Source organism: Apaloderma vittatum, unplaced genomic scaffold (genome assembly GCF_000703405.1).
Source record: "Apaloderma vittatum isolate BGI_N311 unplaced genomic scaffold, ASM70340v1 scaffold4586, whole genome shotgun sequence".
Lineage (NCBI taxonomy): Eukaryota > Metazoa > Chordata > Aves > Trogoniformes > Trogonidae > Apaloderma > Apaloderma vittatum.
Genome location: NW_009722207.1, coordinates 241,789 through 263,289, shown reverse-complemented (window position 1 = coordinate 263,289; position 21,501 = coordinate 241,789). Strand labels below are relative to the sequence as shown.

At 39.4% G+C, this 21,501-nt stretch overlaps 1 protein-coding gene across 1 annotated transcript in view; it reads left to right on the top strand.

Moving 5' to 3' along the window:
* The first annotated feature begins 12,956 nt into the window (after window positions 1-12,956).
* ZNF521 (zinc finger protein 521) overlaps window positions 12,957-21,501 on the top strand; it is a 209,275-nt gene continuing 200,730 nt past the window's right edge. Inside the window, exons 1-2 of the mRNA XM_009871678.1 lie at window positions 12,957-13,056; window positions 14,547-14,726. Coding sequence (XP_009869980.1) covers window positions 12,957-13,056; window positions 14,547-14,726 — 280 coding nt within the window. The remainder of the gene's footprint in view (window positions 13,057-14,546; window positions 14,727-21,501) is intronic.

Genomic DNA, 21,501 nt, shown 5'->3' with positions numbered 1-21,501 from the left:
GGCAGTGTCCTTGGGAAGACTGGGCTGTGCTTTGACCAACAAAACTTTCTCTGGCACTGACTTATGGTGGCTGAGGGTTTTTTCCAGACAGTCAAGTGAATTTCTAACTTTGATAGTGGCAGTAGGAAGGAGGAGGGAGTGGGGAAGTTAATTATTTTCCACCTCCAAAGAATACAATTGTGAGGAAGGAACTTTCTGATTCACTGGTTCCAGGACAACAGGATGTCAGGATCCATGCCTGATGTAACGTTTTCACTCTGAAGATGGGAGGAGGAAATGGGTTGCGAGTGGTCTGTGTGTGCAACTGCTGGGAAGGGATTACGTTACGTGATTTATAAAGAGCTAGAGCATAGGAGGAGATTTGACTTGTGATTTCTGGTTAATCTGTTGAGCAGAAGACTTGCTAGCCAGATATAAATGCAAATCAATGAAGAAAGGTCTCAAAGCTCTGAGCCTAGGCTTGCATGCTGCAGGATGTTAGTACTACAGTGCTTAGATTACAGGTGTCAGGTTGCCTGGTGGTATAGTCATCTTGCATCAGGCACTTGGATTCTTTATATAATTCATAGGTAGGTTAAGTGTTTATAAACATTGTTGAGTAGGAACTACCTTAAGAATACAATATGAAAAACTTGGAAATAATAGTGTGTCTTAGCCTCTCCTCTGTTCTAGATGTGGTTGTCCTAGTGCAATAGGGTAATCTCGTAGCAGTCACTTATCTGATCCAGCTTTTGGCTGCTGCTTTTCCTCTCCTCTATACTGAAGAAGGGAAGTTATTTGCTCTGCTAGGTTGGGAGAGGTGCTTCATCTAAGGGTATTTTAACCTGTGTCTCACAGGCGCTATGTCAGTCATTACACAGCAATGTACTGTGCTGTGGGTGTGAGTTGCCCCTTTATTTTTGTCAGTAACATTTCTCATTTCAAATTAAGTATTTGTTGGACAAGAAGGTGAGAAAGAATGCTCATTTGCGACACTCACAGCTCTAATGGCTTGAGTACTAATGGAAAAAGAGGAGAGCTGGGTCCTCGTCTGACAAGTACTTACTGCAGTGTTATTTCTGATGAATTATTTCAGTGAAACTAGAACTGGAGTCCGTGTGTCCCACTTCCCATGTGAGTGCCCTAACCACAAGGATAAGGTATCATGCTAACTCTCCCTCTTTCTAGTTCAGTGAATATTTATAGGTGTTGTGTGGCAGCTTCAACAGCAATGAATGAGTGCACCTTAAGTCTGAGAGTAAAAGCTCTTTCTTATGAAGTTCATGACGAGTACAAATCCTGATAGAGAAGAAAGTTGAGCTGATGCCACCCACATCCTGGGTGAGCGATCTAACCAGTGGGTGTGGGCAAGAGGGAGAAAGGAAGAACTATTTGAAACCACACATTTTCTGCCAATATCTTGTAGCAACCAGGAAAGGGTATGTAAACTCTGAAGAACCAGCCCATAAGACTGCAATCAAAACCAGAGAAGACAGAAGAATATTTAATCTTCCACTGGGCAACTGTGGTGGGGCTTTTGTTTGATTTCAGCATTGAGCTGTACAGTGCTAAGAAAACCTCGGTTATAAAACCATAGGTACTGCTTGAGCCAAGTGGCATCTGAGAAGAACTTCTGGCAATTTAGATGCAGTGTCCCCCACTAGGTTTTGGGCTTCTAAGCTCCTTTGTGGATATAGGACACAGTGCTGTTCTATATGCTAGAAAGTCAGAACAGAGCAGAGAGTTTCAGGAATCAAAAAGAAACTTACAAAATCCTGGTACACAAGAGATAGAGATCAGGGATGATCTCAATTAAAAGGAAGTGGTTTTTTTTTGACTCAGATAAATGTATGTGTTTAGGTAATAGAGCTAAAGCATGCAGCTGTATTTTGTTGTGGTGTTGGAATGGTATCAGACAACCCAAACTCTTCAAGTCCCTCATTTTAGGCACATAAATAAATGACTTGACTTTCAAAGGCAGTGATTATCTGCAGTAACCTTTCCTGTAGATCCTCGTAATCCTTCCTTATATCAGTGATCTTCACACTTGTGCAATGTTGGTTTTTTGTGATCCTTGTGACAGTCTGATTGAAATTGCTCTCTCTTGCTGAGTTTAGGCTTTTGTAAACAGTGTTTCATGAATTTCCTGTTTTCTAAGCACAGTTTGGTAACGAGGCTTAAAATTTATCTTAGCTAACTTCTGTCTTTCCTCAAAATGGACTGTGTACCACAATCACATTGTCAGGGATAGAGGTGGAGTACTCAGTTTAAGACAGGCAGGGCAGGTGAAAGTCCTGACCTGATGCTAAGAATTGACTCCCAGAGAGATTCTCTCTTGCTCTGCTAATTCTCACCATGGTCCTCAGTTTGACTCGGAGATCCATTATGATCTGTTACATTGCACGATAGAGAGTCTTGGGGATGTTTGGAATTTCCTTGAGGTTTCCGAAAAGCTTAAAGATTCTTTGGAGAAAATTACTTTTTGAAATGTACCATTATTAGATTACTTCAAACAAAAAATACAAATGCCTACATGTAGACGTGGCTTAACCTTGTTAAAAGACGTGTGATTAGGAAGGCAAAGTTAGCATTCTGGGCAGGATTAATCACTGCCTCAGCTATCTAGAAAAAGATACCCACCTCACCCCTAGCTTTGAGGTTTCTGTAGAATTCTCCCTCTGCTGCAGAAAAGTGCATCCTCTGCCTTTTCTGCACACAATATTATGTAAAACTGAATGTCTTTAGGCTGTCACATTTGGATACTGCCATCCTTGAGATCAAGGGTTGGAAGAATATCCAAAGGATTTCTTAAGCATAATTTTGTTCTACTTAAGTATATTTATTACTTTTATGTTTATTTGCTGCCCAGGACAATATTTTATTTTAGCATAAGAATAATATTTTCCAACCACTGCAGTCTAATTGGGAACTCCTAATTCAGTCTTTCTACATGAAGAACAGTAGAGGAAAACTCCCCCCCCCAAACGAAGCTAAGTGCTGGGGTGGACTAAACAGAAGAGTAAAAAATACGAGTGCTATGAGGGGCTTTGTCTTCTGGGAAATGCAAGAAGAAAAATACTTTACATAATAGGAATCTTTTAGGGAAAATAATAATTTCCAATATCAAGAGAATACTGTTCCAACGTTGGGGGGGGACAGAAATAGGAAAAGAGGTATGTCATGGCACAGAGGAAAACAAATCAGAAATACAATTAATCGTATGCATGAATACATGTATTTTTGTACAGTTGTGGCTCCACACAGAAGTAATTTTCAGTAGAGTTCTCGAATGTAGATGCTTGAAATGTTAGTACACAAATGCATTTCTTTTTCTGTCTCTTCTCACATTCAAGTAATCGGGTGCATATACATTTGGGAGTCAGAATGGTAATAAAGTTTCGGGATAGTAGCTGACAGACATGTGTTGATACTAAGTAAAGCTGTTCAGAAAACAATACTTTTTTAATGGTTCTGAACTTTTATGAATGGCAGTTGTCTTAAAGGACACTATGAAGCAGCCTGAAACGGTCATTGACTTCCAAGAGTCACCCACGGAATTGCTGCTTACATGTAGCATAACCAGATGTAAAATTCTGTTCTTCGTTATGTTGGCCAGAAAAGTTTAAAAGGTGAGCCTTGGAGCACCAGTGGTACTTAGGGAGAGGAGGAAGTGGAGGAACGTGTAGCCCTATCAGGGAATGCACTGACATGTGATCCTGCATTTAATGCTACTGTGTAACTTCTTTAAGTTTTGTATCCTGACTAAACCCTTATGGAGATGTATTTCCACAGGACATTATTGCAAAGTGCAAAGCATCTTCAAAATGTACTGACTTTGACAGAGTTAGAGGATACTCAGCACCTCATGGAACTGGCTCTTAAATTTACCTTCTGCTATGTGATTAATCTTATCTAATCATACTTAATATCTGCCTGTAGATGCTGGCAGTATGAATGTCCTCTTGGTTTTATGTGGCGGTGAGGAGGAGGGAAAAGTAGAGAGATACTTCCAGAAATTACAGTCATTTGGGGGTACTGAAAGAACGGCAGACACAGTTTATTTCTGTTCTGTCTGGGTAACTCGGTAAATTGTGTATTGATTATGCTAATAGAGCTAGTGTCTCTATTACTTGTCTGCAGAAATTATTCAAATATGTAGATTGAAGATGCACTTGGCAAAGTTACCATACCAAGAAAAAGGTTTTAAATTGAATTACTAATCATATGCTAATGGAAATATATAGATTAAGTATTGAATTATAGGAAATGCAAAGAGCAAGTTAAAAAATATATTCCAACAGTCCTGTTCCAACAGTTTTAGTTGCAGTATTAGGTTTATTTTCACATCTCTCAAGGAATATGTTTTAGGAAGGGATAAATCAATAGCAATCTATTATTGTAGTTTATTTTGGGATATGTGGCTTCTCCTGCTTTGTTTAACAAGCTGAAATGAGACTCAGGCATTTGGGGCAGTTCTTTTTCTTCCTTTTCTAAAATTTATTAACCCACCTAGAGTAGAAGAAAATAGACTTTTTTCAATTATCTTTTGCTTTTATTTTATTATGGTTTGTAACACTCAGAAGCCATAAATCTAAGCTAGAGTTCTCCAGAAGGCTTCTCTTTCAGTGAAAATGTCCTTTTCCACATTTCTAATTTTATCCATTTCTTTTCTGTACAAGGTTTTTCCCAGACATCAACTGGAAATGACTTGTACTCTTCCATAGGGTGCTAAATCTACAGATGAACTTTTCAGTGGGGAAGCCTGGTTAGTCAGTAGAATATGGATGAGATTTTGCAAGCTAGAAAATTTGTGTACTAACTTCATAAATTAATCTCCCTGCTCTATAGGCTAATCATGTGTCCCATGAACACTCTAGGCAAAAGGGGTAAAATTCTCATTGATCAGCAGGTGTTGCTGTAGAGCAGTCAGGAGATTATTAATTCTATTTTTGGGGACCTCTGTATCAAAATTCCTACAGATTTTACTGATCGACTGGACTTGGTAGTACTACTTGATTTCTTGTTTTGGTGGGGATTTTTGTTTGTTTGTTTGTTTGTTCTTAATCGTTATTCTTAATGCTGACATTTAACAGCCTAAGCATGAGAGGTGCTCCGAACAGAAACCAGGTGTACACTGACTGTACCAAAGCTGAAATATCCTAACCTTTCACAATAGAAACAGCTTACAAATACATTGCAGTAAAATTTAAAAAACAACTGGGTGTCTGTCTAACAAGCTTTTCTAACGGGTGATAGAACTGACATGCTGGAATTCTGTTTTCCTTTACTGGGATTTTTTTTTTTTTTAATTTTCCTCTCAAGATGTGTGGTGACACAGTTGTTGTGGTCTATTTTCAGCATTTTATTATTTGGGTTACCTGTTTGTTTTGTTTTTCAAAAGTTGCACTGAGAAAATATGTAGTAGGGACTGGGTGGTTTGTTGTTTTAAGGATCAGATAGGCTGTATTTCTACAGCTAACAAAACACGTGACCTGTGGTCATAAATACATAATTGCAGGGACATGGAATATTGTTACTTTCAGGACAACATTATTTCAAATGTATCTACAAGTGCTGTTCAGCAGTACCATACATTCCTGCCGCCTCTCCTCTTACTAGGATTTTGTAACTTTGTTATCTGGAATTTATCTTACCTTATGCTAGGATGTGATATATGCTGTGATGAAGATGACATGTCTATGCATAATTATAGTCCTAAAGTATCAGTAATTTTGACATTTGAAGCAATAATAGTGCATACATGCTTCTGTCTTATCTGCGTCTCATCTTTGGTACCTTTTTAAAGCTACATTTCATGCCTATATAGAGAGATGGGTTTTGGTTAGCAGAATTTAAAGCATCTCACTATATAGGTTCTGTTTTAAGTTGCCACTCTCTCCTGAAAGAAAATGAGATAGTTAATGTTTAAGGGAAGTTAATGTTGGCTGCATGGCACACTACCTTTCATAGGTGAGTTTAACAGTGGCCTGAGAGCTGAAATTTTCAGAGTCTGGTTGTGGAAAGGCATAAAGTGCTAATTGAGAGAGCTTATCTGCTGCTACCAATTGTAGCTTGATGTAATAAATGCCCAGGCTCGTTGGAGGAACGATCTAAATGCAAAGGAAAATGACATGCTATTTTGTAGATGATATGTGCTAATGCTAAGATTTCCCTAATTCTGTGAGTGTTGTGGAGTAGTTTTCTTCCTTTTACCATATTCCCTCCTTAACACGGTTTTAGTTTTTCTGACAAATATGTCAGTCTAGTTTGATATTATTAGCAAGCCTCTGTGCCATGGCCTGTTGTGACCTACTTGGTTCTGTTGTGACTGAGAATCTTAAAGGCTTGAACAATGGTTTAGAAAGATGCTAACCACAACATTACCTGCTCTGATACTTGTTCCTTTTTTTTCAGTGTAATGAAAACATAGTGGTCAGCCTTTGTCAAAAGCGAACCTAAGCTCTGATAGAATTTTCGGATCCCTAAGTAGCAGGGAAGTTTAAAATGTTTAGTTTCACATTACAAAACAGTGTGCCTGAGAACAATTTGTTAGGCAGTATCCACATTTCTTTTTTTTTCCATTTCAAGACTCAGAAATGTTCGGTGTAGCTCTCCGTCAGCAGCGTGAAGCTGAGCACATTTCTGTGTGCAGTCACTACCCACTAGCAGTGAGAAATTCTGGTACTGCAGCTGGTGGCAGCAGACATTCAGTGCAGAACAGCAGAAGAAATGAACTCTTACATTTTGCTTTGCATACGCTTACAAGTGGAGATCTGCTTCAAAAAGGCAGATTTTGTTTACTTCTTAACAGGTAGCTGCTTTATTTTAAAGTTTCCCACTTGGGAATCAGTTTCCTGAAGTGGCCACCTCAATTCCATCCTGGAACTTGAAAAATGGTAGAGTTTTTAAACTGCCATTGTGAATCAAGTTGTGACATGTATTACGGCTGAGGATTTCACTGGTATGTAACAGATACATCTACAACCTTTAATAAGGTCAATCAGTATGTGCTGATGGGCAAGGTGAGATTTCTTTTGAGGGATGGGACAGTGAACTCATTTTTCACTTTTAGAGCTAACCTCGACATTCTCAAGAATGATTTTTGGGAATAGATCAACAGCTGATGGTGGGCATAAACAGGGTCAGGTTGGGCTGCTGCAGGGGTTTCCCTGGGGGGTTGAGAGGATCACAAAAGGCAGTGTAATATTTTTAAAAAACAAAACTCTGTACTAGTTGTATGTTATTTTTTTAAAAACTGTATACTAGTTGTATTTGTTATTTTTCTTGCTTAATTAACGAGTCTTACAGATCTGTGTTGCCCCAGTGAAAAATCTTTCTATTTAGCTTAGTTTGTGTTTGACCACGTGTTCCCTGAAACTCGGCTTTTCATGAGCGTTTCCCATTGCTTTCTTTGTCTGACCAGTTTCCTTTAGCTGTGAGGACTGCTGGGCTCACTGCTTCAGCATAACAAAGAAAATCATGCAGTATTATCACAGCTGAAGTTCTGGTAACTTCATGGCTGTGAAATACAGGTGCAGCTGAAACAGTCAGCTCATAAGATCATATTTTGTGAAATACTTGACTTACTCCAGGGCTGGGGAAACTTTGTCAGGTCTCTGTCGATGGGAAGGGCGTGCTTACTTGCCACAACTCTGGGACTGAGACAGAGATCGTTGAGTCCTCCAGAGATTGTACTTGACTCTTTCTAATGTATGCACTGTGTTTCAAGTTTCTGGTGTCCTAAGAGTGTCCTTATGAAAACTGGTGTTTTTTTTCTAGAAACTCAGATTCTAGAAACAACCAGTTGTATGAAGCCTTGGGGTTGGCGGAGGAGGAAAAGAGGTACCTGTGGAGTGTGTATATGTATCTCTTCTTTTGAATATATGTCTGGATTTATATGTGACCCTAAGTGTTCCACTCTCTTGTCCCAAGAACCAGGAAAAATACACCAAATCTTTGGATTTTAATTCAGTTGCATGATTATTTTTTGAAGTCTGAATTCTTGGGAGTGGAAGTGTTGAAGTGCAGTCTTTCCCCTTTCAGCTTATTCCCCTGTGGAGGGAGAATGAATTCTTTTCTCTATGCTGTTCTCTAACTCAAAGAACTTGGTCTTTGAGAGAATAAAAAGGAAATGATTCTGCCTTTTAGCTCTTCCCTTACTTTTACTTCGGGAGAGTCAATCTTCCTTAGGCATCGTATCAGAGCATACGAGAACAGCGCGCTCTAATTTTTCAAAGTAGCAGCAGAATGGCTCTTGTTAGGTTCACTCTTGCCCAACAAGTTTTGAATAGTGAATCTGACAAGAATTGTATTGTTTTTAGTTCTACTGCTCTGGAAAGCTGTGAGCCGAGGGAAAGATGCTGGCATGGTGTATACAGTAAAACAGCATGGGGTTAGTTCTCCTTTGCAAGGCTGTCTGCACTGCTGAGATGTTTGCTGCTGAATATAGGATTATTATTATTTTTTAAAGCTTATGTATGAATTAGCACACACACCTCTCCCGTCTGCCAGGAGAAGGCTTTCTCTTATCCGTGTGGAGTGAGTAGAATCTTAAAGCCCAGACTTAGTCTCACATTTAGTTCCATAATCCAATACAGTAGAGTACATTGAAGATAAATATTCTAGAGAAAATTTGATTTGTTTTTTAATCCATGAAAATGATTCGGTCACGCTGCTTTCAGATTTGTAGCTTCCATATAGCAACGTACTCTGCTTTGGTCTGGTTTACCCTTTCGCACTTCGCAGTGCAGCTTTTCTTGCCCATGTTGTACAAGCATTACTGGCTTTCAGAACTGAAGCTGGTTTAAAGATGCTTGAAACCCTTCAGCTACCTAACATCTTTTTTTTTTGTTCTGTTTTTGTTTTGTTTACCTTTTTCTGACAGTAGAAGAAAATGAAACAGAGGACCAGCAGGCAGGTGTGGGACATACAGCCGCACAGACTGGTAATGCTGAATTCCTTCATTAGTGCTTGCTTACCATTTGACAACAGTGTGAGGGATTTTTGCATCAGGGTGTTTCTGCAAAGACTGCACTCTTCTTTCTCCATTTCAGCTTAAAACTAATTCTTGGGCTTGCAATGAAAAACAGCATTCCTTTCCCCTCACCTTTCAATTCCTGAGAATTAGAAATTCTGCTTTTTGTAGGTCAGCCAGCTGAAAGTGAGATGCTTCTAAAGTGCAGCATGCTTTTCTTTTTTTTCTCCTTTTTTCTTTTTTGTTAAAAATAGTCCTTCTCTACATTCCTCAAGTAAAACCCCACCCTATGCCATTTCAGATAAACTTGAATATTCATTCCACTTAAACTATTTTCATATTTGTAACAAATGTAGATAAGGGTAATTTCTTTCAGGATGGTTTGTATAATTCCTTACCAATCAGGGAATAATTACAGGCTCCTTAATTTTGAGTCAGTACAACTGGGTAGACAAAGCTGTTTTTCGAGTCAAGATCACAGGGATATGTGTTATTAATAATCATGAAGAAATAATTGTTAATTCCCAATAACAGCAAGGTTTATTTTCTAACATGTTTCTGAGAACACAAGAAATAGTTCACTCCTGTCTTTGGTACTGATTCCACAGAATTTTATCTTAAGAGCAGGACTGACTCGTTGAATAGTCTCATTCATTCAGCTGAGGTCACCTTTTGGAGTAAGGGCTGACTCCTTAAGGATATTCCTAGAAGGCTAGTTGTCTCTGAATATGTGTAGGTAATTTGTTTGAGAACTGTTGGAGTTACTCCTCTTATGAAAGTGAAAAATGCCATTATTTTTTTCTTCGTCTAGAAGACTTTGTATTTCTCTTGTATGTGTCCTGTAGTTTTGTTTGGTGCCTTTTGTAGGTTCTAGTGGCTCTCCGCGTAAACTATGTTGTTTGAAAAAGGAGATAAAAGTGAGAGGTTTTCTGCTTTTTTTTCCATGGGAAATTTCTCAAGCTCTTCTGAATGTACTTATATCTCCATGTAGCTATCTGCAAACTTGGAAAAAAAGCAAACCTGCTGTGGTAGACACACTAAGTTTAAAAACACAGGACTGCAAAGCTAGAGGTCAATATGACAAGGATTGGTTGCTTTTCTGCATTTTTTAATTAAAATAATTCTCAATGGTTATGTTGTCTTGCTAGTTATTTATTTCCCATCATGTCTTATGCTATTATTTGTCTGTTTATAGGCAAGATTTAGCATTCTGATTTCCTCTATAGCAAGAATGTGGTGCTGATATTAAAAACAAAAAACCTTCTGATAGAGCAAGCAGTACAGAAGGCCCTCACTGTGTACACACTGCCAGAAGTTTTTATAGTAATACTTTGTATCTAAGCTCTATCTCTAACCATTAAATGTGCTTTTTATAGAGTACCAAGTTATAAATGTAGTGCAGCTACGGCATATTAATCTTGCTGCAGAGATTTAATGAGGCAGTTGTTTTGCGATGGACACTATTGGGAGCGGAGAGCGACAGAGTTTTACTTTACCACTGAGCTGAAGAAATATTCCTTGCCTGGTAATAATTATAACCACATGATCTAAGTTTTCATTTCTTTTGCCAACACTTTTCCATGCAGAAGTGGCGTGGAAGGAGGTCTACTGCAAGGCAGTGAAATGGATTGGAAAGGGGGCTGTTTTCTTGGTAGTTTGATGTTTTAGTTGTGATTAGCTATGGATCCTTGTAGCATAGGCAGAAATATCTAAGATGAGTTTCAAGAATACAGATAGTCTTTGCCAGTCCACTGAGATGACTTTTAGATATTCATTACTTTTACTTGACTTTTATATGGGTTATAAAAAGTAAATGTGGTGAAACCTCATTTTTACATGGGCAGAATACAATTTCTGCTGGTTGGCCTTAAACCGCTCCCATACTTGAAATTAATTGAAGTCCATGGCTTTATTGCCTGCAACACTTTTAAGCCAATGCCGTTTTTCATTTTCCCCAAAGTTGCAGTTTTATTAGACCAAGTTACAGCAATAACATCCCTTATGAGGAGGAGGAAGAAGGGAAGGAGCGAACCACCTGCCAGGGAACACAGTAATGAGAAAGTCATGCTTCTTTTAATTTCCATTTATAAATAATAGTAACATAATCAGTAACAGAAGACAACTGCTCTTTCTCTTTTTTTTTCTTTTTTCTCTTTTTTTTTGTAGTGCTTAATAGACTGAATTTATTCCTTTTCCAAAAAAAGTAACCCTCCTTTCCATACTAGGTAATATTCAATGATATCTGCAGATGGACCCTGTATGTGTGTTGTTGCTGATGTGTTTTGAAAAATTTCAGTAGGTGCACAGCAGCTTTTGAAATGGGGCAGGGAAACCTCTGGAAATGACAGCGGTCTTTGCAGATGTTGGCAAAGGTAGTCCTACTGTGAGGATGATCTTTGCTGAGGGAATTGTCTTTGTGATTGTTGCAGATATTGTGGAGAAAGAAATGTGAGAGATGAATGACATTTGCCCTGAAGTTTGTATGCAGGCATGAGCTTTGAGCAGGAGGTTAAGTAGAAAGTATAGATGAATGTATATTGCATTTATAAAACATGTTTTATTCTAGTCTTTGAAAAGAGCAGCACAAATAAGGCAGCTTATCCTCAGTTTAAGTAACTATTTAATGTTAAATCAACTCTTGATGGAAGAGATTTGTTACTGTAACAGAAAACCTGTTTATTCACAAAGCATCCAAATAATGTTTTCTGTCTTTAAATATCTTTTTATTTTGGTGGTGACATCTCTTTATGGAAGCGATTCACAGAGGAAATGCATTCATTGAGAGGGGCTGAGACTGCCAGAACTCATTTCACAAAGCTGTCGTAGGCTAAACTCGAACCTAGGTCCCCGAGGGTCCCACTTAAGTGTTGACCTAAAAACAAATGTGCCAGTTGGCTAGAACATGTATTCTAAAGTTGCAGCAGAAGGGAATAAGCTTGACTGACTTCTGTCCCTGTAGAGTTTATATCTGCAAATGCAGAAGGAGAAGCAAAACATTTATTAGTCTTTAAATGATTCTAATTTTAATAACTGGTCTCTAAGTAGGAAGCTTTAAATTGAGGGATTCTTTAGGCTTTTGTGCACTAAAGGGTGCATGTGTGCCTCTGTATGTGCATATTACTGAATTTCTGTAAAGGGCAAGTGTTTCTGAATAATAAGACTTGGGAATTCCCTCCCCTCCCTTTTCTTTCCTTCAGCATTGTACTTAAAGCAGAGTCAGACTTCACCCTTATTTTAAAACAAACAGGTCTGTAAACTTTATGTGCAGCATTTAAATACTCGTGTTAAAATTCAAACCCGGTGCCCACATTTCCCTGAGTGCTGTCAGTTTTATGAGATGAAGCTGGGAGCTTGAGCTGAACAACTAATAGTATGCGATGTGCACATGATGCCTTCCAACAAGTGTTTAATGTTGTTGAGGTCAGTTTGCAACAGTTAAGAAAATTATTTCTCTTCTGAATTGTTTATAACTTGGTGATCTCCTAAAAACTTTTATTATTCTTGCAAAATATCTTGGAAAATGAAGTGGTGGTGGAAGTTATTAGATTCAGAGCATTCAACAATGGGCAAAATGCCATGAAGTCCTTTTATTTATTTAACATCCCTTTTCAGTGTGTAAATTTGCAGACTCGTCCTCTATTTGGAAGTAGCTGCCTGAGTGGATGTTTTCACTCTTAAAAGTACCTTGTGAATGTAATTCATCATATAAGGATCACACTCAGTGTATAGGCAGGGCTTTTTTGCGTAGCAAAGATATATTTACCTTCAGAATGTGTTTTTTATTTTGAAAAAACAATCCAGTTTCCCTCTGTAATATAATGCCCTTAAAAATAAATTCTGCCCTTTACCTCGTCAAAGAAATTCCTCACGTTCGATCATGAGCCACGTAGCATTGAGGAAGACTTCCTGACGTGGGTCAGTTCCAGTTTCTGCTTGCGGGCCCGGCTGCATTTGAACAGTCCAAGGGCTGGGTGCAGGAGCGTGCACCAAAGGGTGTAGAAAGATGAGGAGAGCCCTGACAACCTTTGCTGTGGGCAGCAGGAGTGCCTGTGCTTCCCACACAGTGGCAAATACTGGAATGGCTGAGCCTGCATCACTGCAGGGTGCCCAGAGAGGATTTACGAGCGGTTGTTTAAAGAGGAATCTCCCTCCTCCTCCTCACCCTCTCCCCATTCTGATGTGAATTTAGTGTTGGCATGTTTTAGTTTCTCTCTTTTCAAGTAGTTGTGCATGATCCTAATCAGTTGCAATGCTAAATGAAGTGGGTTCACGGTTGCTGCTGTGGACAAGAAGCCTACTTCTGGTTAGTCACCCACTTGGCCAAAGAACGTAACATCTTAAAATGCACTTGCACAATCTCCTGTTATTATGTGAGTTTTCCCTTGTTTTCTAAAATGACTTTTTTCAGTCTTAGCTCTCTAAAATATCTGATAGGAAAAATGAGGCACACGAAGCAGAAAAGGGAAATGTGGTAAAACGCTTGTGTTCCTCTTGCTGGAATGTACACAACCATTTTTTTCTGTATTTCACTTCTCATACTGTGGTTCCCAAGGAAAAAACAAAGTTAAGTGCCAGCTTGCTTTATTAGGGAAGACAGATTGTTTTATTTCTGTCTTTTGAAGGAAACTTCTAGTAAAGTGGGCAAAAAGTCAGGAGTAGTTAAAGCTACTTTGGTCCTCAGAGGAGGAGGAAAAGTTCTAGGCTTCACATTATCTCAGTCTGTGCTGGTCATGTGCAGAATCGAGGCAGTACAGTGAGATGTGTGTCTTCTCTGCACACAGGGCATGGTGGTGAGACTGCACATTTTTTCCAGTTTAGAAGCTTCAATGGGGCTCAGGACTGTTGCTCTGAGGCTAGAGCTATCCTGCTATAACCCAAGTACTTGTTAACATGTCAAACAGACAAAGCTCTCCTTGTGCACTATTTAGGTTTTACAATAGTCGTTTTCCAGTTTTCCGTGATCTGGTAAATACAGGAACTTTACTGGGTTTGCCTGAAGTCATACACAAGTTCAAAGCATGTGTACTGTTTTGATCCAGGCTGTAATCTTTTCAGGGCTTTGTTTGTGTCAAATAATGTGGTGATGGAGTAGTAGAGTGGGTTGTAAAATCAAGATTAATTTCATGTTTATGTAAATCAAATTTGTTAGCCTCTTAATTCTGGTAATTTCCTGTGAAACATGGTAGTTAATAGTAAAAAGAAGTTCCTGAACACTCATTGATTTGATTTTTCTTTTCGTTGAAAACTAATTGCATAGGTGGTTTATCCTTTCTTAGAATGATCAAAGCAGCTTCAATAGCTGTGATAAAATTGACAAACCTGACACTGAAGCATGGAAGAACTGCTTGAGTGAGAAATGGAGGTACATTTGTGGGAGTAGAAGGGAAATTCTCCTTTCATCGAGATTAGAAAAAAAATAAGGAAAAAACCCACCCTCCTTTGCTTCTTTAGCAATAAAATCTACAGTGTGCTGCAGGTTTCTGCGAAATATGTTTCTTCCCATCGTTGCCACAAGAACCTATTGATTTTTTCTTTTTCTTTTTAAAGGTTCTCTTCTTAGATGGCTGATGTCACGGTCTTGATTTTCTTTCAGACCCTAACTGTAAACTAGAAGACAAGGGAGAAGATGGAGAAGTGCTAGACTGTAAGAAAAGGCCGGATGAAGGGGAGGAGTTAGAAGAAGAAGCTGTGCACAGCTGTGACAGCTGCCTCCAGGTGTTTGAGTCACTGAGTGATATCACAGAACACAAGATTAATCAATGTCAACTGACAGGTAAACAATACTTATCACTTCGTGGCTTCTTGCACTGTTCTATTTCTGATTCCCGTCCTCTGCTTCTGTTCTCCCTCCTCCTTTCTCAGTTATTTTACTCCTGTGCTTGAATGTTTGGATGAGACCTTCATAAACAGATTCTGGGGCAGGATTATACTGTAAAAGGGGCATTATAAATTTCCTTCATACTGAGGGATGTATGGATAATTACTGCATTGTCACTGTATTTAAAGTGTTCGTTAGCTGTCTGTGCCTGACTGCTGCATATATTTTCTAGATTCGTGCTGCACAGCCTTCTGTACTTTGCTTATACATGTTTTTTCCTAAGTCACTTTAGAACGCAGAGCGTATTTGTGAGTGGGGTGTAAGTGCAGCCACATAATGAATGAATTTGGACAACAGCACATTGCAGATCTGGGCTAAGTGTTGCATTAGTCTAATCTGTTAACTCCAAATGACTGTACAGTGATCAGTAACTGAAAGATGAGAGGAATGAAGCAAATTGTTAGAGGGAAAATAAATTACCAGCTTTAGTCAAGAGACAGAACTGTGTGCTGATCAGATACTACCGAGTTGAGCAAAGCAGGGTGAATGGACCTCGAGTCAACCAGGGTTCCTCTGTAAAATGATTGTGGACAGCTTCCTCTCTAAGGAAACTATGTGAAGTCTGCTGAAGTAGGTTTGCCCTTTAGATTTAGTAGGTCTTTTGGTGGTACACACTGGAGGTCCAAACAGACTCGGTATCAACAGAAAGGTATTTTTATTTTTTATTAGATGATACTTGGGTTTTAGCCCCTATAATGTAAAATGTATTTATTGTGTGGTGCAATTATGTTAAAAGCCTTTCTTTATTATCACTTTGTAAACAAGGAAAGCTACCCTTCCCTTTTGGTAGTGTTGTTAGAAGGTGTGCTTGTGCCATGTCCCACTCAGGAGAGAGGGACAAGTGACTTTCAGATTCGTAATACACCAACGGCGTGGACAACACTGAGACAAATCTCAAGGCCCAAACACAAACATTTATTAATTTATCACAACGTATAGATCGGGCTCATGACAATTGATTCTAATTCAAAAGCACGATAAGGCAGATAATATAACAAAAAAAAACAAGGAAAAAAGGCTAAATAAGCAATGCACTACAACAACTTAATAACAAGGAATAATAAAGGACATCTAAACACAATATTAGGACAGACGATATTACACTTAACCATCACAAGAAAGAAATTTAGGCACAAAACTAAATAAACAGTATGATAGACCTTGCATTACTTAGCGAGGAAAAGGGAGAGAGAGAGGGAGATATCTTCTTTCTTCTTTTTCTTCTTTTTCTTCTTTCTTCTTCTTTTTCTTCTGATCGTTGCTTTACCTTGCCTCAATTTATACACAGTTTCCTACCTGCGGACATGCAGAATGTCAGGTAGGGGATCGAGGCCCTCCATTGTTTCCAGTAATTTTCGTTTCCAGTAATTCTCATTAACACATGCGATTGCCCCATCTCTTTGGGAGATATGCTAGAGATAAGGCCATCCTGCCTCCTTTCCTAATCTCTTTACATATTCGGTGCCAGGGCTGTTTGAGACATTTACATCGCCCCTCTACAACATTCCATCAGTTTTCTGACCATGCTGAGGGTTTGCAAAAAATTACAAGAAATGTTTAAGGCAAAATCCATGAATCAATCCGCTACAGCTTGTGCTCATGTTTGGAGAGTTTTCTGAGTTATTTTTAGTGCCAGTAGATCCACAGACTAAGTCCTGGCAGGGTGACATAAAAGTCAAGTAGCAGTACTGCTCTTGAGGACAAAGTGTGAAAAGAAGGTAAGCAGAAGAGGAGTAAGTGAGCAGGAGCAAAAAGAAATTTGAGGAAGTAATGTAAATTTGTTACATGTTTTTAATCCCAACTTCAAAATGAAAATGAAAATCTGTTATAGCAACAAACATTTATTAATATATCACTTTGTCTTTTCTTGTCTATAAAATGTTTTTCTAACTTCAGATGCAGTTGGTTCTGCCATTCCCTAACGACTTCTAAAAACTTCTAGAATGTATTTGTCTCTATTGCTCATGATTTTTGGCAGTAGGGATATTCTTTTTTGACTTAAAACAAATTTAAAGTTTTATCTGCTCCATACCTCCCTTCTTTCTTTTGCTCTTTCTGTGTTGAAAAATTAGTGACTTTAGCTTGTCTCTTCCTTCTCTCTCCCAGAAAGTATTATCATAGAATCATAGAATGGTTTGGGTTGGAAGGGACCTCAAGGATCATCTAGTTCCAAACCCCCTGCCATGGACAGGGACACCTCCCACTAGACCAGGTTGCTCAAAGCCCCATCCAGCCTGGCCTTGAACAATCCCAGGGAAGGAGCATCCACAACTTCTCTGGGCAACCTGTTCCATTGCCTCACCTCCCTCACAGAAAATAATTTCTTCCTAATATCCAATCTCTTTCCGTTTGAAACTGTTACGCCTTGTCCTATCCCTTACACTCCCTGATAAAGAGTTGCTCCCCTTCTTTCCTGTAGGCCCCCTTTAAGTACTGGAAGGTCTCCCTGGAGCCTTCTCTCCAGGCTGAACAACCCTGACTCTCTCAGGCCATTTTCAGAGGGGGGCTATGCTAACACACTGATCATCTTTGTGGCCCTCCCCAGGTCCATGTCCTTTTTATATTGGGGATCCCAGCACTGAATGCAGTACTGCAGGTGGGCTCTCATGAGAGCAGAGTAGAAGGGGAGAATCACCTCCATTGACTTCTGCCCCAATCCTTTGGATCTCCCCTTTACTACCTCAGATCCCATTTATTCATCCCTGTTTTTTCACCTGGATCTGATATAGCTGTTTCTCCTTTCTGATTAGCTAGTTGCTGTTCCCCTTCCTCCCTGCTGCCAAGTGGTTTCTCTGCTTTAAAACTGCCAGCAGAATGCACTGAACAGTGCTTACACAGTTGAGTTGAGAAAGTGAAGAAAAGCAGGTGGGGGGAGCAGTAAGTGCGAAGAGTCCCAGAGCGCTGCTCCTGAACACAGCACTTCTTGCTGAGAGTTGTGTTGGTAAATGAGAGTGAAAACAAGTATGTTGGACTAGTCAATTTGGGCTGCACGTGTAAAGGCAGAAATACATGTATTAATATCAGAGAATGGGGAAATGAAAATGAATCTGTAAGGGAATTTTTTAAGTTCCTAAAAATACCTTTGTCTTTCAAGGAAACTTGCGATAGTGAATGTGTAGAGATTGGATTGTTTGAAAGCTAACAAAGTGAGCAAAAACCTAAATCACACATCCTTCTGGATTACCAGGTTGACAAAAAGCTAGCTGCCCTCTGTTTCTAAATAGAAATGACCAAAATACACCCTTAATTTGAGAAAAGGGCCTGGCTAGAATGATCAGAGTTGAGGATTTCTTCTTTCTCTGGAAAAAAATTACTAAACAGGTGGTTAGTGAGGTGAATTCAATGTAGGGCTCTAGGGTGCCTGTATGGCCTAAGGATACAACATTTAAGAAAACCTCATTGGTTTAGACTATTTTTAGTTAATCAGTGACAAACCATTGACAGACAAGCACCTTACCTTTGTCTTCTGAAGCACAATATATATTTGACAAAAATAAAGTTTGCTTTTGCATTTCATGCAGGCTCCCTGGACTCTTGCCTTTCTTTTGGACTTCCACCACTGCCTTTGGGTGCCATGCTCAGATTCAGAGTTTTCGCAAAAAAACGTTACCATGGAGGGGTGATTGCACCTCCCTTTCTCATCCCAGTCTTCTGATGCAGCAGCGTGTTACATAGTTGCTCTGGTTATCTCCTTTTTGTAAGAGTCCCGATGAAGCTGGTAGGCATCCTAAGGTATTTGACTGTCATTAAGTTGCTAATGAAGAGCAAGAGGTTCACCAAAGTGGATTTTTTTTTTTACTATATTCTGTTTGGGTTAATCGTGTTCTTTCTGGAGGAGGGCAGTGTATCTTCTTTCCCGATGTGTGATCTTTCCCATCATCCCAGGTACTGAGGAGTTAACTAAGTTGTCGATTATGTAAAAACACCTCTGAAGTTCATATTTGTGTTCTGAAGCCCTCCAAACCCTGATTTTTCAGATGTCTGAGCCAGCTGCAGCTTGTCTGTATTTTACTGAGCTTTGGAGGTGTTCTGTGGGTTGCATGGGAAGCTGCAGCAGAAGAATTTATGAACTGCGTGTGACGACCCAGTTGTCACACAGTTATACTGGGTAATATCAACAGTTTTATTGATGGAACGAGAAAGATGGTAAAACAATGGCTTAAGACAACCCTTTATTAAAACCCTGAATATGAAATACGGGAGATGAGTGTCATAGTGCCTTAACTGCTCCTAGTTCTACCAAACTTATAACATGCTTGAGAATGGGTCTTGCCACTCTAGGTTCTCAAATTGATACAGTTTTTGCATTTGAAAATATTGGATGTGTTTTTCTGAAGCTTTGACACTTCAGTGGAAGGACTAAAATTGCTTCATTCTGCACTTGCAATCAAAGACAGGAATGGGAAGAAGGGAGCTGGTTTATTAAGCAGTGAACCCAATCTCTCACAGTGTCAGTCACCCAAACGTATTCAGAGGATAATGGAAGATGAGAGTTACTTACAACTCTGTGAGATTTAGCTCTCAGGATCTTGAGTTGCTGTTCTCTTGCAGATTTTTTTCAAAGGAGGAGAAAAAAGTTCTCCCCAACTGGTTCCTTCCTGTAATCTGTTGTTTGAATTGAATTTATATTCTTTTTCTAGAGGAGAGCATAGCTCTTTTATCCTAATGTGTGTGCTATTTATCTTTTCAATTTGGGTCTAATCCAATATCCATTGAAGTCAATGAAAAGATTCCTGTTGACTTCAATGGGGGATGGAACAAGCCCTTCACGAGCTATTTAGTAATATTTTTTGCTACCATCTGAAATTCTTGTACTGAAGTTTTCTCTGAAAAGGTAATCATTTATTTATGTTAATTGCTGACAATTTCTGCAATATTTGTGGAATACAGATAATGGATAAACAGGGGAAAAAGTCCAAAAAAATTCTTTGCAATACTTGTAACCATGAGTGGATAAGATGCCAAACTATATTAATTTAGTCATTACAGAAGATTGGCAACAAAAATATGGATTTAATAGTGTTTCTCTCTGATGTTAATGCTTTTCTCACTCTATCCTTCCTGCAGCATTTCAATTTAATAACTCATGAGCCACTTGCACATTGTCGTCCTCCTAAGTTGTGTATATAAAGATTTGATTTGCATGACTATGAACCTAAGGTCCTAGTATATGTCAGTTTGGATCTCACTGTAGGAACATTCATGCAGGATTGAATGTGATGCACTACTGAGAAACATTCCACCTTCTCCCCTGCTGCCAACAGGCAAAGAAGCTTAACCTTTTGCAATGCTGCTGTATAGGCTGTTGATGGGGCACAATTTGGCAGCCACTTTCCCTAACCTTCTCCTGTTTGACTTTTCTCCCTGCATAGTGCTTTGTGCTGTTTATTTCACCTTTCAGTCCTGAGGGATGGTACTCTGAAGTGTCCCTTGAGATCTCTCTGCTAGCTGACTGTGTTCAAAGGCATCGGAAGTCTCAGTCGTAACGAGAGTAATACTAGATAAAGGAGCTTCCTATGGTGCTGCCATGCTTGCAGCCGAACATGTAGTGAACATGTGAGTCCAGTTGCCCAAGTTGTTGAGTAGTTCAACAGCAATGGACGCAAGACTGCCATTCTCCACCTGAATGCCAGTAGACCTGGTGTGTGATGCAGGACTTCCTTACTAGCTGTACAGACATCACAGGCTGTAAAACTTGTCTGAAAGCAGGCTATTGAGTCATATGCAGTCCTAGCTTCAAGGCTAAGGGTGTTCTGAGGTAAAAGACATGAGGTATTTCTCCACTGGGGATATTTATTTTACCTTTAGGTGATTAGGTAGACTTAGTTTTATGCTTTGGGTTCTACCTTAGAGCTAGAGGTTTGACAGCTTGAGTATGTATGTCAGGTAGAGCTGAGCACCATTCGTATTATCCCCTAAGTTGTTTCTGATCTTGAAAAGGTCACTCGCTATAGCTTTGTGTCCCCTGCCAATGAGGAGATGCAGTCCTGCTCTCCAGCCCTGCTCAGAGATTCCTCTCACATACCATCTGAAAATAATTCCGGCAGATATATTAGGGATCAGTTGTTCTGAGTGTTGCTCTCTGTCAGCACTGGATTATCACTAGGTTGGGAAATTCTAGCTGAGTCAGTATTTCTGTGTTTCCAATTATGAACAAAATTAATTTTCATAGATAGCAACCTCCTGTGTGGTTGAGGAATATGCATGTCTAGAAATAAGAAGTTGTACTACCTAACAGCTTCACAAACAGCATGCAGCACAAGTGATCATGGACTTACCAAATGGGAGGTAATAGACATACCACTGTAATGGCTTCCTTCTCTTGCCTCTCTTCTCTTCTTCCTAGTGCCCAGGATTCTTTCATCTTTCTGAATGAGTTGGTAATGCCAGGACAGCCTCCTTCACTAGAAGACTTGAAAACTTTCCAGGGGATTTTGTCCCAAAGAATGCAGTGAGACTACAAGATAAATCTTGTGAGCAGTTGGCGTTGTCATGCTTTGATGTCCTAGCTAGAATTGTTCTTCCTGCTAGCAGAAGAATCCTAGAGCTGGCCAAATATATTGCAGATATTGCCATTGTTATTTTTTCAGTTTCCACTATCTGAGTGGGTCCTTGGTCATCTCTGCACTAGAGAGAAAAAAACTGAGCTTGATAAAAGGGCTTCTGAGGA